The sequence below is a fragment of the Procambarus clarkii genome, chromosome 19 (assembly GCF_040958095.1).
Source record: "Procambarus clarkii isolate CNS0578487 chromosome 19, FALCON_Pclarkii_2.0, whole genome shotgun sequence".
NCBI lineage: Eukaryota > Metazoa > Arthropoda > Malacostraca > Decapoda > Cambaridae > Procambarus > Procambarus clarkii.
In genome coordinates this window covers 21462905-21479257 of record NC_091168.1, presented here as the reverse complement: position 1 = coordinate 21479257, position 16353 = coordinate 21462905, and the positions used below count along the sequence as shown (strand labels likewise).

At 36.9% G+C, this 16353-nt stretch overlaps 1 protein-coding gene across 10 annotated transcripts in view; it reads left to right on the top strand.

Annotated features, from left to right (window-relative positions):
* LOC123757522 (peptidyl-glycine alpha-amidating monooxygenase A) overlaps positions 1 to 14554 on the top strand; it is a 59096-nt gene extending 44542 nt beyond the window's left edge. For 6 of the 10 annotated variants that reach the window (XM_045741233.2, XM_045741235.2, XM_069327104.1 and 3 more), the window contains 3 exons: positions 6524 to 6607; positions 9182 to 9325; positions 9791 to 10879. In XM_045741233.2, the coding sequence (XP_045597189.2) occupies positions 6524 to 6607; positions 9182 to 9325; positions 9791 to 10002 (440 nt within the window). In that variant the 3' untranslated portion in view covers positions 10003 to 10879. Of the gene's footprint in view, positions 1 to 882; positions 1748 to 6523; positions 6608 to 9181; positions 9326 to 9790 lie in introns of those variants that run through there. The other 4 variants (XM_069327107.1, XM_069327106.1, XM_045741236.2 and 1 more) reach the window with 3 other exon arrangements.
* The last annotated feature ends 1799 nt before the right edge of the window (positions 14555 to 16353 follow it).

Sequence of the window (16353 nt, the reverse complement as noted above, 5' to 3'; positions counted from 1 at the left end):
TTGAGACATCTGGTAAACATTCTCCGATTGGTTTCTGACGGGTTCTTTGGTTATTGATGCTTGGCTTGTCATAGCATATGATGCACCCACAGCTGAACAAGTGGTGGCTCTGAATCTACCCTCGTGCCACCGATTTTGCCTCGGTGGATGCCATATGGGTTGGGCCTCTTACTGTGGCCCCCCCATGTTCCAAGGCTCGTCTATATCAGGTCGTCTGCAGTGTTAGGTCTGGGCCAGCCTGTTTCTTCCTTCGAGCCTATGATGTTAGAAAGTGTGCCGCTCTCAGTGGTGTTTGCAAACATGACCAGGGCTGATATTCGAGCACAAGCGTCTTGGTCGCCAAATAGGGTTCTTGCAGCCCAGTATCTTGTTAATATTCTTTGGTCCCAGCTACCTTGTGTGACTTTGGGTTGTATCTCTCTGCTGAGTGTTGACTCTGCCTTGAATCCTGCAGTGCTTCTTCCTCCTGGGTACATATTCAGGCGTTTCCTTCTCCTGGTAGTTAGCTTCAGGGAGCCTCTGAGGCTCACCCAGAGGCTTCCCGCTTCATTACATTCAACTTTTTTTTATTATTGCTGTCTGTGATGTTTTCCATTGCTTTTATATTTTATTGTCTGTCTCTTGTTTATTTTTTTTTATCACACTGTCACATTTTAGCAGTATAGTACAGTTACTTTGATAATATTGGCCACAATTTTCCCACTATACTGGAGGTAGAAGCTTTAATGTATTATTCTCATGCTAATATGAAAGTGTTCATGATTAGCATGCATGAAGAGTATTTGATAGTGTATAATTTATAACATAAGTCATTCATGCTATAAGTAACTCTAACTCTACATCAGAGGCCAGATGTTGTGATGATTGTTTATTTTGTCCCAGACGAGACTGCTTCGCCTTCCACCACACAAAAGCCAAGTCTGCTTGACCGTGTCTCCAACTTTTTCTCATTTACTCTTTCATAAGATTTTTATTATACATGTACTTTAGTAATGAATTACGTATAATAAAATATTGACTTCTGTTATTTTTTGTGATTGTTTTTACAATACAGTATTTGCATATTGTAGGAAAATTGGTTTATGGTTTCTGATTATTTTTGTGTTAGTATGAGTTATTTTCAGTTAGTGTGATGTAGGAAACTTTTAAATATAGGTGTGTAAAAAAATTAAAAGTACAGTATTTGTAGATCTGTAGATGTGGAGGAAAGTTGACGTCTAATGCATTATTGTCCAGTCTTTCCACCCTCTTAGGTTCTTGTTAGAAATATACAGTACTCTAATTTTTTTGTCAGGTTGTGTAACTATTGATTTAAAATGTCATATTACAAAAAATAACAGTTCTGGAAAAAGTTCAGTGGAGAATAACAAAAGTTGTCTCTGGACCAAATTTACCTCAAAGACCCGGATACCCTGTACCTGTACATTGAGGACTACGAGACTGAGGGCTCTTCAAGCAAGACATGGCAGGCCTGATCTTGGACATTTGAAGTATATCCTGAAAAAACTTGACAACTGGAACTCTGACCTTTTCAAGACGTCTTGCATAGCATTTCTGAAAAGCTAAATCAAAAAGCTTCCCAAGCCACAGTGTAAAATAAACAAGAAATGCTATTAATCCTAGAGTGATAAACCTGTGGACTAGTCATCCTACTTAATATGTTAAAGCAAGACAGGTGCCTTGCTTTAATGTATAAAATAAAGGAACCCTTCGCAATCTGCAGACTTCATCATAAAAAAAAAAAAAATTAGTCAATGCTCTCAGTATCACGTTTTGAAACTAGAGAGAAAATTTCATTTACTGTATCTAGGTCCATCTTTTAAAGTCATCTCGCTAAACCCACAGAAGGAAAACTGGACATAGCTATCATAGCTAATTTCAGTTAGTGCTAATAATTTATCACTCGCTCTTTTATCATACGTTCTTCTCTCACTTTCTCCTCCAATTATTGTTATTTATTATAATTGTATTTAAAGAAGCATTTTTTGTCATAGAATATTATTTAAAGTATTATTATTTAATATTATTTAATATTTAATACTAACATTATTTAACATTATTTAATATTTAACATTTGACATTATTTAACATTATTATTTAAAGAACATTGTGAAATGTTCTTTAAATAATTTTTCTCCAGATAGTTTATTAAAATTAGTGGTTACTTTATTAATTTGTTTCCGCACAGTATTCAGTTGATTGTATTTAATTGATTAATATGCCATATTTTCCTGCATATAAGACATACCTACATATTGCTAGTATATTTTGCATTTTTTTTTTTAATGGTTTCATTATAAATTTATTGAAAGTGATTTTAAAGTGGAGCTACACTATTATCATTCTCTTTGACAAAAGTTACAATATTGAGCATAATCTTAATGTTATAAGTGTTCTATCTTCTGGAAAATATGGTTATTTATTTGTTTTTAATTAATTTATTGCTTTTATTTTGTTGATTGTTTTTACTTTTCATGATAAATATAAATTTAACATTGTTTATTATTATCCTGTGCGGTCTATATATTTTATAGGTGTTCCACTTAGATGCCTCGTAAGGCATGATCACGTCATGTTCTCTTGGAGAGAATCGTGATTGGGTAGGGTAATGGTTCACACTGATACAGCAGCGATCTTTGAAAATAAATTTGCTGCATGATACTAGGGTTAGGGGGAGATTTTATGAACTCAATCTGCCCGAGTTACCATGCGAGGTTAATTCATAAACAATCAAAGCCCGTCTGGTTTCATGTGGCCCTGCTTAGATAGTGAGCATATTCCTGGGTTAGGGGGAATTGTCTTATTCTCTGTTCAGTTTTTAGCATTATGATCTTTAGCTCCACAGAAATTATGGATCATTGCACCAGTGGTGAATGACCATATTCTGGTGCTTCAAAACTCCTCTATCATATGTTCTTGTGGTTCAGGCTCAACAAGATGTGAAGCTCTTCCTCCTAGACACAGGGATTGGATTTAACACTGCTTAACTTATTTCATCCTTTAGTTCTTGGCTTCAATAATGGGTTCCTGTTTCCTGTGTGTCAATGGGCAATCTTCTGTTTTCAATAAAAATGTGGCTGCCGTTTTTTAGGTCCAATGTCTTCTAATGGAAATTAAGAACAATGTCCTCTTCTCTTTTTCATCTATAGATTGAATTTTAGCCACTTTGTGTGGATGCTTCCTTAACTTCAAATGCAATATGCAGCTATTCTTGAATAGAGAAAAAGTTGTTCACTTTGTGACATGACCAAATGCATTGAGAAATACTTTCACATCCTAAAATGTTTATCGAGACATCTGACCTGTAGAACAGGAGTTTGAACTTTGTAGCCATTTTGTAACAATAGAGGAAAATGTCCGTGTGGTAGATCTAAGTGAGTGGAATAAATAATTCGTGTTAAAGAATTGTTCATAAGGTATCCTTTGAAGATGCTTGTCGCATTTTCTTTTGAACACTGCAAGAGGTTGGTCAGTTATGCCCTGTATGTGTAGGGGAAGTGTGTTGAAAAGTCTTGGGCCTTTGATGTTGAAAGTTCTCTTTCAGCATGCCTATTTCACCTCTGCTTTTCAGTGGGGCTATTTTGTAAATCTTGCCATGCCTTCTGGTCTCGTGTAGTTTATTTCTATGGTCAGATTTGGAACCAGTCCTAATATTTTCCAAATGTAAATAAATGTCTTCTCCCACCTACACTCAAGGGAATAAGAATAATTTTTTTTTAGGTGGTCCCAATAGTTTGACATTTTGTTAGAGTGGACTGTAGCAGTAAAAGATCTTTGCACACTCTCCAGGTCAGCAATTTCTCCAGCTTTGAATATGTAAACAAATGATAAAAAATGTTACAAAACTAGCATCTTATTTGCCCCACCCTTTCCCTCGTTTAGGGGGTACGAGAGGGGCAGGCCACTGCATAGGCTGCCTCACCATCAGTTCTCTTCTGATGTGTGACAGATCTGCCACTGTCACTCTGGCCCCTGTGTTTTCTTGTGTTTTCCTTTTCCTTGGTGGCTGCTCCTTGCCTGTTTGTGTGCATAGGTCAGGAGTTTAGTGCACTTGTAGTTGCATGTGTTTAGGGTTCTCTTCCCTGGGTGCTCCCTTGTGCTTCCAGGATTCTCTTCCCTGTAGTGTTCATGTGACGGTTAATTAGAAGTGCAGCTCGCATGTGGTGGCCTTCACCTTGGGATGAGTCTCAGGTTCTGAGCTTCTGTCTTTGCCCCAGTTGGAGTGTCTTGGCTGGTAGGGGTGCAATAGGTTGCATGCAAGATGCACTCAACGTGCAGAGGCAGGGTTTCCCAGTCATCTTAGCCAGGCTGTGTTAATTTTCATAGTACTTTTTAAGACTACCAGCATACTGTCCCAGTGTCAGGGTGTCCTGTTTGGATAGTACCCTTCAGGCTCTGGTAATTTCTTACGGGTTCATTGGCCGTGGATGTTCCTCCCATCCCTGCTCTCACTATGTGCAGGTTTTAAGGGGACACATTGTCAAAGCCACATGGCAATGTTCATTCGTTCTGCCTCTGCTATGCTGTCTGTTGGGTCTGTGACACTTTCAACCCTGAGTCGTGCGGAGAGTGCTCCTGACACGTCACTCTCTTTTACTAGCCCTCCTGATGATGATCGGCTTATCTCGTAGCAATTATTGAAAACAGTTAGGTTTTCTGTGCTGCAGCATTCTAGGTTGTGTGCTATTTGGAAGTGCCAAAGCTGACTCGAGGAGGACATGAATTCACTCGGTGGTCGTCCTCTTTCAGGGATTTTGGCTGCAGCTGTGGCATTGTCGGCAGCTCTTCCAAAGCTATATGCTCCTGTTCAGTGGGATGTGGTGGCCATGTTGTGCTCTGTGTGGCTTGTGTGTCAGCAGACTGTACTGGCTCTTTGGATTCAGTTTGGGCCCCTCGCCCTCCTTTTTGCCTCCCCCTTTTCTCCACTTCTCTTTTCGGAGGATACGGTGGCTCGGTTATTGTTTTCGACCATTACGTCCTGTCACCCTATTCAGGACATTCTTTTCCTTAGGTGGGGTTGATCTCATTCTTAAAATGTGGTCTGGGTGGGTGGGGGCTGTGCCTGGTGTTGGTCGAGGTGGAACATCTGTGGAGCCAGTGGCTGGGTCCCAAATGCTTCCTGTGGTTGCTTTGTCTGGGTCTTATTCTTGGACCTATCCTATTTCTCATACAGTATATGTAATTGATCTTCTAGAGGGAATAGACTTGTTCCTCCCAATGTTTGCTGCTAATGCAAAAATTATGAGAAGGATTCAGAAGATGGCAGCAAAAGGCTAAAGGATGACCTGGACAAACTGAAAGCATGGTCTAACAAATGACTACTGGAGTTTAACTCAAGTAAATATAAAGTAATGAAGCTATGAGAAGGGAGATGAAATCCTCCAAGAAATGGATAGAGAAGTATCTAGGGTGTAAGGCTAGGTATTGAAAGCCGTACCCTACAGTATGACTAACAAAACCTGTTCTATAAATCTAATAAATAATGGAAGAGATTAAATATAGATATTTACAGTACAGGGTACTCACAAAAAGCACTTTAAACCGACAACAATAAATCTGATTATACACGGGACAAGAAATACACCTTGGGGTACAAATTCACAACTGGGTTTTATTGAGCAACACTGGATTATTTTTCACTGGATAAGTACTCTGTTATGTTACAGGATTGTTGGGAAAAAGGAGGATTCTTTTCAGGTCCCCATGCAGCTCAAGATCTCAAGATAAGCTCCATGCCCAAGTTCATTTGTTGGCGGTGCTTTTAGTGGATGATTTTCACCCCCGTTTGCATTTCGGTTCCATCATGCATTATGCACAAGGTCCAACTACTGTACTAACCTTCCCCAGGATGCAATCGCACAACAGTTGCCTAACTCTCAGGTACCTATTTAGTGCTAGGTGAATAGAGGCAATAGGTGAAAGGAACATGGCCAAATAATTTCTGTCCCAGGGATTCAAACCTGGGATTTCTGATTGTAAGTCAAGAATGAATCCAGTTGCGCTGTAATTATTACTATTATGTACTGTATTTAGTGTTCCTAATTTACCGTGTCATTCAACTCGACCCACATATGTAACGGAATGAAATTTACAATGTTTTGGGATGTTTTAGACACCGAGTCATCACTTTCATTCCATTTTAAAGTGTGGGTTGAATTAGTTGATTCAGCCTCACTATTCTGACTCTCTGCCTACTGTGTCATCATTTACTAACCCTGAGATTACGAGAAGCATCATCTTAATAAGATGTAACATTTTTACAAAATATTAAGTATTGTGAATCATTAGTATTTCTATTGTGTTGATGTATCGGGAACAAGTAATAAGATGGTATCGGTTAAAATATTGGTTTTGAGGTGTAGAAAATAATAATTTTTTTCCTATTCACCTCTACATGGGATTTATGCAACTTTTTCTGGTTTGGGATGTAATATAATAAAGCTTGCAACATTTTGTTTTGACTTGTATGAATATTCTTATTGTACATATGATTTAAGGTATTGTATTTTTTTCATATTGACAGACTCTGCTATGAAGGTCCACAGCAAAACTGTGAATGCGTCAGTATCTCCCAGTACGGTAATGAAGATTGATGATCTTTTTAAAGGTTTGTAGATATTTATCAAAGCATTCATTTTAATATAATCTTTGTTCTGTACTTTAGTTTTGACGGCATACTCTACCTTTTCATTGTACCGTATTACATTTGAAGGTCCTGGTAGTACAGACAGGTTCATTCTCGAGACACAATCGAGAATTCCTGGTTTGAATCCCGGGTGGGACAGAAAGGGTTGGACACATTTCCTTTTGCCTAATGCCTCTGTTCAAGTAGTAGCAAGTAGGTACTCAGGAGTTGGTTAGCTTGTTGTGCGGTTGCATCCCGGGCAAGGTCAGTAATTCAACCTTGGGGGAGGGGGGGGAAGCTAGATAAAAGCCTAACGTGTATGAATACTGTACACTGTCTTCCTGTCCCCCAACACAGTGAATTATTATTATTTCAGGGTACATTTTTTACAGTAATCACTGCATGCTTGCAAATTTTCCTGTGCTTGAATTAATCAAATAAAAAATATGGTAATTTTTATTTTTGTTCCATTAAATTTTCTTCCTTGCTCCTCTTTCATTTCTTTTGTTCTGCTTCACATAAGTTTTCTTCTGATAATTCTCCATTCTTCTCTATTTTTTCCCATCAGTTTATATGTATAAAATTAACCTATTAATTATGAATGAATTTGGGTGAATATATATGAGCTGCCTCGTATGAGCCAATAGGCCTTCTGCAGGGTCCTTTGTTCTGGTGTCTTGTCCACTTACTCATTCCACATGGCATCTCCTCTAATTCTTGTTCATAGAGAATTCTATCAACATAAAGAGCCCAACATTTTTCAACACTCTTCCTCCACACATACAGGACATAACTGGCTGGCCTTTCAGTGTTCAAGAGAGAACTCAACAAACACCTCCAAAGAATACCTGATCAACTAGGTTCATATGTCAGGCTGAGAGCAGCTGCATCCAACAGCCTATTTGACCAGACTACCAACTGGAGGCCTGGTCGGAGACTGGGCTGGAGACCATGATTGTCAAAAGGCAGTTTGACAAACCACCTGTATAGGCGGTTTGCTTGTTTATCGTTCCAAATCTTTTGGTATTTGCTTTGAGTGTGTTTCTCTAATGCACTATTTGTATGGACTTAGTCTATTATTAACTATGAGCTGCATGTGAATAATGACCCTTTCCTAGGCACTCATCTAGCATTAGTCTATTATTAACTATGAGCTGCATGTGAATAATGACCCTTTCCTAGACACTCATCTAGCATTGCCCCTGCACTGTCAGTTACTTCTCTAGTGTGTTTGGAAGTTAACCCCTGAGAGGCCAGGCCAACTGGGGTGGAACGCCTCGCCCTGGGTAGTGCATGAATCGTTGACTCCTCTGTCTATGGCCAGGATATTCCTTTCTTCCAAGTGAGTGGGGAAGGTGGGGTAAACAAGTTGACACTAGTTTCGAGGGATTCGATTATTTGTTTACATAGTTGGGAGAATTCATTAGGTGGGTTGTCAGGCTTTGGTGTCTTTTGAACCCAGTAGTGGTTCGTTTTCAATTGCCGGCTTTCTGGATGGCTTACCTGGTGAGGGGTCAAAATGTCACCGCTCCCTGCATCTCTGTGAGGGAGGTGGGGAAAGCCAGATTCTGCCTCTGGTCCCTGGTAGGTGTAAAAACCCCACAGCTGATGCAACCTGGTAGATGGTAACTATCTCAGTGTATCGCTCCATGGAGCTACTGGTGCCTGCTCAGAAAAAGGTTTTCATTACATTCAATGCTGTTTTTTTCTGGCAGAACATTTTTCATCTACAGTATCCCAAGTCTCCCTGTCACCCCTCCAGTATATTCGTTTCCAGAACGTCTTATGTGGTGCTCTGTCAAAAGTTTTTTTTTTAAGTCCAGATAAATGCTGTCAACCCATCTATTTCTTTCCTGTAAAATTTCTATGGCTCTATAGAAATTTAGTAGATTTGTTAAAAGAAAAAAATAGTCTTGTCTGTTATTACCTGTGTATCATTTCTCTGCAGGTAATCTATTTATTTGGTTTAATTACTTTTTCTAGTTATGTGATTACCACGCTTGTCAATGATACAGGTCTATAATTGAGCATTTCATTATAATCAACCCTGAGTTTTAAATAGACCATGAAACTCCCTCTGAACATCTTGAATAATTCATTATTGAACTAACTAGTATTGTTTCAGACAGCACAGTTTCAAAATATATTGTTCATACAAAGATTAAAGAGAATAAGAGACATCATGAGCATAACTTTCTGTAAGAACACTTTGGTAATTACACGACAGTAATGTCTTGCCATAGACCTCGCCTTGGATTGCATTTGTCATATTCACTTACTGGTGGTACTATAAGTAGGCCACATTGAAAAATAATTTCTGGACCATGAATAGTTTAATGCATTTTTAAATTGACTGTAATGATAATTTACCACAAAACCTCACCTGGGATTAATAAAACAGCCTCATCTGCTTATTGTTGATACCATCATCGGGATGTACTAAAAGACGTTACAGCAACCAGACTTTAGTCAAGAAATGTGGCGGGAATGATTGCCAATAAATATGTGCTTATTTTAATAACAATAATCCTAACTTTTTACTTTCTTTTGATTCAGGAACAGCTAAAGCAGTGAAAATACCAGTTGTGTTTAGTAGCAAATGGTCTTCTGCAGGAGTGTCGACAGTAATATTGGGACTTTTGGCTGTCCCAATAATAGTTCTTACTGCGTTCGCCCTCATCATACGTGCTCGAAGAAATGGTCAGTATAAATTTTTATAACTGTGGTGTTAATTAAATATATAAATATTCAGCTCATCCTCCTGTTTTGGTAGTACTTATAGGAAGGATGATAACCATTGTATATATACAGACATACAACACAATTAGAAAGTAGAAATCAGTGCTATTGAATTTGAACAAACTGGAAAATGATTTTGTTGCAAAGACCAACTAAACTAACTTAACATTCCTAGTCCTAATACATGCTGAGGCCTAATATAGTACATGTGTGTTATACTAGGCCTAGGAATATTTAAGTTTGTTTTTAAGATTCATTTTTTCAGACTATAAAGTAAATATTATAAATTTCTACTATCTAATTGCTTAGTATGTCAATGTTTGTACTATGTGGCGTACAGTTACAAAAAGTACTATCTAAATAGGAGGATGGGTTGAAATATTACTTTATAATGTCAAGACTTATTTTTAAAAATTACTTCAACAGGTCGCTTCCGAATGCGAAATATGCATAATGGATCGCTAAGTGCATCAATACGTGGATGCTCGGGAAAACATGAAAATGGTTTAGGGTTCCGCTCCCTGCTTAACAAAAACCACGGATTTGAGAAAGTTGCAACTGAAGATTTAGATCATGATGCACCAGATTCAGGTGATTCCGACATTGAAGAATTTTCTCAAGTTGCAACTAAAGCGTGAAGTTTTATGTTTTTTAATTAATATCAGAAAATAATGGTGTATGAAAAAGTATGCTATTAGTATGTTTGTGAAATTTTATTTTAGAATAACTTTTTATGTCAACACAATTAGACCCCCTGTTCTTCAGATAGTCTTTTCTAGTTTTATTAACTTCCAAAAACTTGTCACACATAAATATACACAGTATATTTATATGTATATTCTCAAAAGCTAAATTACTTTTCCATTCTGATAGGTTTTAAAAATTATGAAATCTCCAAAAATTTCTAAACTCCATAGCCGAATTCTTGTAAATAACAAATGAAATCCACCTACCAGATTGCCTCTCCAAAATTCAGATTTGTTTTTGAAAAATCCGAATTGTGGAGGATGTGAATAAATACAGATCATCATGTGGCGTAATTTCCAGATGACCAATTTTTTTATTTTTGCTATTCTTGCTTTTTTATAGTAAATTTTTTTTAGAATCCATTTTAATTTTAGAAATATTTTACGGTACTGTGTGACATTTTGTGACATACAGATGTATTGTGAGTGCACCAGTACTGACCATAAACAATGTTCCCTTGAAAATCTGTATCTCTCTATAATGGATCCCTCTAAACCCCAGGATAGATCCACCCACTGGATTTTTCCCTTCAAAATTTGGATTTCTTGAGAAAAATCCAGATACGAAGGGGAATGTGGTGAATTCCAGATTGTTGGTTCATCACATGAATTAGTTTCCATCAAATTGTGTTTTGTTTTTCCTATATTTGCTAATCATTGTTTTACATACAGTATATAAATATTATTTGAAATACCGTAATGCATTTATATTTTTAAAATATTTGACCGAGCTTGCTCTACTATAAATTGTACAAACGAGTTTATTTAACGTTGTTTTTGAGATATCCAGACCTATTGTGAGAGCACATATACTGATCGTGTGTGTTTTTCTTGTGTGGAAGTATAGTCTGACCTCGTGTTACTCGACCATTTTAACTTGGTTTTCTTGTAATATCTCATTATTTGCTATGTTATAACAATGTAACTATGATGTAGCTTTGCTATCCCTCAAGAGTAATAAGGATACACCAGCTAAAGGTAAGAGAAACTGCCTTAATATGGATAAGAAGGCAAAGTTATTAGAGAAATTTGATAGAAAAAAGGTAGGGAAGAGACTGGTAAGAGGATGATGTAGTTTGTGCATAGTACAGTATAGTATTAACAGTCTGTAGCTGAAAGAATGGCACTAATTATTTGCCTGATTTACATGAGGGCCATTTTCACTAGTGGCCTCAACGAGGACAGGAAGCTTTCGGTTTGTCAAAGATCCTTCCCCATTTGCCTTGATCCTATCCAGGTGACCTTTAAAACCTAAAAGTTTTGACATTTGCAGCTTCGGTGGGTAGGTAGTTCCTTGGGTTTATAACTCTGTTAGTGAAAAAGCTTCTCTTGTTCTCAGTCCTACATTGTGGCTTGTTGAGTTTGAAATCATTGCTCCTTGTTTGTGCTACACCTGATCTTTTGAAAAAAGTCTCCAGATCAGCATCCTCCAAATTGTTCAGTATTTTAAGTTTCAATAAGATCTGCCCTGTCAAGCCTAGTTTGCAATGTTAGCCCTGTGGGCCTCAACCGTTCCTGATACAAGAGTTGACTTGGCTCTGGAATGAATTGTTGCCTGGTGTTGAACTTTCTCATTTATATCATGAAAGTTCACCCTGAACCTTCATGGCTGGTTCAGGGTGGCTGGGAAAGTGTAAGTAATGGCATAAAATTAAAATTATTACAGTACTATACTAAATTTTGCTGCCTCAGGTCACCAAGAGCAGTCTCTAGCACAAAGAGGAAAGTAAACATCAATATTTATTCATTTGTGGATCCTGATTAATATTTATTTTGCATCAAAATCTTTGTTTATATATTGTCTAAATATGTAGAAAAATGTCATTTGCTATAAGAAAAATCAAGAACATTTTGGGGATGTTAATTAAAATATTGAACAGTTGTTCAGAAATCTGGATTACTGTATAGTATTTGCAAACTTGGATCAAGGCTGGAGTAGTATGATCTGGATTTTGGAGGGTCCACTGTAGTTAGCACTAGTAAATAATGCTTTGAAATTAATTAGCACCTGAAATTTAAAAGTAATTGTTCTTGGTTTAATGCAGATAATTGCCACCGGGGGATCAGCAGCAGGAATTCCACTTTGAAGGATTTAATGTCATTGTGTAATAGGGATGTGTGTCCTCACAGTATAGAGTCTAGGCAACGATCCTGTAGCACAGTGGTCACCATTCAATTCACATCTGGAAGGCCCCGTGTTCAATTTCTAATTGAACCTAGCTGTAAATTAAACCTAAAAAATATGCACTGAAGAGTTAAGCAACTGTTGTGGGTTACAGCCCGAGGTAGGTCAGACATTGGCCTAGAGGGATCTTGATAAGCATAACAGGCTTCCTGTCCCCAACAATGAGAAAGAACTAGTTGGCTTCTTCAGTCCGGTAGGTAAAACTCATTTATTGAGCTATAAAACCATTATGATTTAAAGTCTTTGGTTTATCATTATTGATGGTTGAGCATTTATTGAAGTCAAATGGAATGTTCTTGATACAGACAGTCAAATTTGGTAAAGTACATTTTGTTTATGAAATGACTGACTTGACCGAAGTCTAATATTCAGGGCCTTAAAATCTCAAGGACAGTACTTTTGCCAATTGGCCAATTAGTCCACAATGTAAAGCAACATGATTGATAAGTATATTATTAATTTATTTTAACACTAGTGAATGCAGTATATAATTGCAATAGCACACCTTCAATATCTTTCTTACTGATCATCACCTCTGGAGTTTCAATGATTATTACGTCACTAAACACATGGATATTGGGCAAAGGCAGAAGCCATTTGGTTATACCAGGAAGCAAGAGAATGTACAAAGGATTAGCTTTGAAATGAGCAAGAGGAATAGATAGAAATGAGCAAAAAATAACATTGAAATCTGATAAGGAAGAATTGGTTTAGATAAACCTAAGTCTACAAAGAATTAATGAGAGTCTGAAGGTGTTTGTTGTATGATTATTGAATTATTAATAGTGAAGAAGTTAAATCATCCATGGTAATAAGGATAGTTTTCTCATGAACATGCTGTCAGAGCTTGATAAAATGACTAAACAAAATGAAAATGACATTTCTTCATCAGAAGATGAAGAAATGACATTTTGGTCTGTCCTGGACCATTATCAAGTCGAGTGCTAGGATGGTCCAGGACGGACCGAAACATTGTCGTTTCTTAATTTTTTGATGTGTGATTTAGTCATCACATCTTCAGCCATGGTATTGTGACTCTTCTGCAGAGCTTGATAATTTAGATTGCAGTAACCCAAATGTCCTAGTAATCTGAATGAACTGGTGCTAAAGTTTTGACCTTTTAACTTGAATAGGAATTAAAATGATTGAGAATTCAGCCAAACAAAAACCCCATTAAATTTGAGCTTGACTTCTTGACCTCTCATCTCTAATAAAATTTTGAGTTACTGAGATTTCTGCCAAATGAAAACCTGAATAAAGTTTTTATTAATTTTTGGACATTACTGGTAACAAATTCGGGCGACTTGAACGTCCGTCTAATTCAAATTGGGGTGTGCTCCTTATAATTCAGATTATCAAGCGTGGACAGTGTTTCCATTGATGGCTGTGGTTTATGGCAGTTATAGCCACCACAATTACCATATTTTCTGCCATATAAAAAGCATCTAGTTTAAAAGAATGTTTTTGGGGAGGGGGAAAAAATTTATTATACATTTATTGGCAGAATATCAGGAAGTTTTGTAAGGAAGTCATATGATTTTGTGAATGTAGATAAAATATAGATTGGGTTGGAGGTGGATAATAAAAAAAAAAAAGTCTCGTCTGCAGTTTGGCAAATAAAATTTCATCTTGGTGAGTGCATGTAGTTTTTGTATCTTGAACTCTGAGGAGGAGGAGGAGGTAAATTCATACAGATCTGTGTCAGACATTTCTGTGATGAATTCTTTCCTGTACAATTATTTAACAAAACTAATTTTTGTGCTGGTTTAGTTAATTCACAATAATAAAGTACTGTAGTTTCAACTGCAAATAAGGAAAGATTGGTTAGTGGAGGTAAGTGGAGAAAATATATATCATTGCATTAAGTGGGAAGTGCCTCTAGGTGCCAGAATGCTTGTTTTGCTTACCTAACTGAAGGATAGACAGGATGTGATAAAGAATCCTCGGAGCAGCAAGAGAGTGTGCATTCTACAAAAGGATTTAACATTTTCTATAATTTTGCATTTGGGAAGCAGAATATTTTTACTGAAAACATATTAAATAAAGGATACAATCTACATCAGTACAAATTACCATAATATAAATTACTATTTGTTATTCTGTCATTTCATACTGTATGTAACTGGCATGTGAATACAGTGCTTTGTTCCATAAGCATAGCTTGCTATATCTTATATATATTATATTATATACTTTTGTTTCAAGTATAATAGCAAACATTCCAGTGTTGTCTTTCACATAAATTAATTTTAAATCTAAGTCTGTTGTATGAAATTCTTTTTTTAACCTACTGTACTTGTTATTTATCATTTTTTAGATATACAGTAATTGAATGATTTTTATAATTTTCATATAAGTACTGTTGTCATAGTGTTTTTATAGGCTTGCAGGATAAAGTACTCAATGTTTGCATTAATTAGAAACTACATACTGTATAAATTTTGCTGTGTAACTTGGGAGCTTGTATGTTTAGAAGTTTATACTTGGTAGATTGTATGAAAACTTGAGCAGCATGGTAAGTCTTGAAAACATACAGCATGGTAAGTCTTGAAAACATACAGCATGGTAAGTCTTGAAAACAAAGTAGCATGCATGCAATATTTATAAGTATTATGAAGGAATGCTCTTCAGAGCCATAAAACATTTATGAAGGTATTACACAACCTCTTTACAGAAGGATCGTAGTGATAAATTTTCGTAATATATATTTAAGTTAATGGTACATAAGTATTGTTCTTTCAGATACATTGGTAGGTTTCTTTAAGAAGTTAAGTATGTTACATGAGCTTATATTGTCCAAATTTTATTCAGAACTACATTTATAACTGCCATTATATGCAATTGCACATTTTTTGTTTTCCCATAGTAAAACACACTCGTGTGTGTATGTAATTACCTAAGTGTAGTTACAGGATGAGAGCTACACTTGTGGTGTCCCGTCTTCCCAGCACTGTCATGTAACACTTTGAAATTAGGTTTTGACCACCACCAACTCACTTATTCCAGCCGCCTACCACTGTTTACAGTGTGTGTGTGTGTGTATATTCACCTATATTTACTTGCCTATAGCAGCAATTTGGTTTTTATATCTTTTTCTTGAAGTTACATATGGAGTTAATCATAATTACTTCCTCTTTAAGCTGTGTGTAATGTAGATAATTTGACTGCATACAAAGGGAGTCTGAACTTTGTGGTTTCTAGCTCTCTAGGATACCCAAACAGATGGACATTGAAACAGTCATAACAATACTGTATACTGTATATAATCTCGTTAAATTGGTGTCAAAGGTATTGTATCAGTACTTGTTAGACAGGATGCTGCATATTGTGTGGTCAGGTGTTGGCAGAGTTTCCATGTTGAAGGCAGGAAGCTGAGCAGCTGCAGTGTGGCTGGTGAGAAGAGTCTCCTAGTTGTCAAGTTCTGACTGCTCTAGCTCTGTTTAGCCACCTTATATACCAGGTTGTAACTGCCACCCAGATCAACACAGCTTCCTGATCAGCTGCCAGCTGAGCAATGAGAAGTAATTTGATCTGTTTATGGCTGGTGGAAGCTGCAGCCGCTGTTGTAGACACTACGTATGTACTCACTAGTCCTACACTGAAGAATAGCCACTTATATTCCTATGATTCAACATTCATAGTTGGTGGTGGGAGACAAAAACACTGCTTTTGTCTCCTACCACCAACATTCCTGGTTTCCACCCATGTCTGTATCAACCTTCTGCTCATGCTAAACATTTTGTTTTTGTTCACTTAGTCAATGTCTCTAAAAGTCCTCTGCTGTGAGTACGTCATCTTTTTGCCTTGTCTATTCCAGCATAGTCAGGTTTAGTTTTCTCTCTTCATTCCTCATCCTTTTCCATTTATAAGCAATGAACCCCTGTGTATCTCTGTTAGATTTAACGTAGGCCAAACCATCTCGTATAGTCTACTTTCAACTAGGGATTTCTCTGCATTGTTATCAGCACTTTGTGTTCTATTCAACTGTCAACAGCTAGGAATTTATGATTGATGTTTGAGACTGTTGGAAATGCTCAGCACTGCTTGAGAAGCCAGTA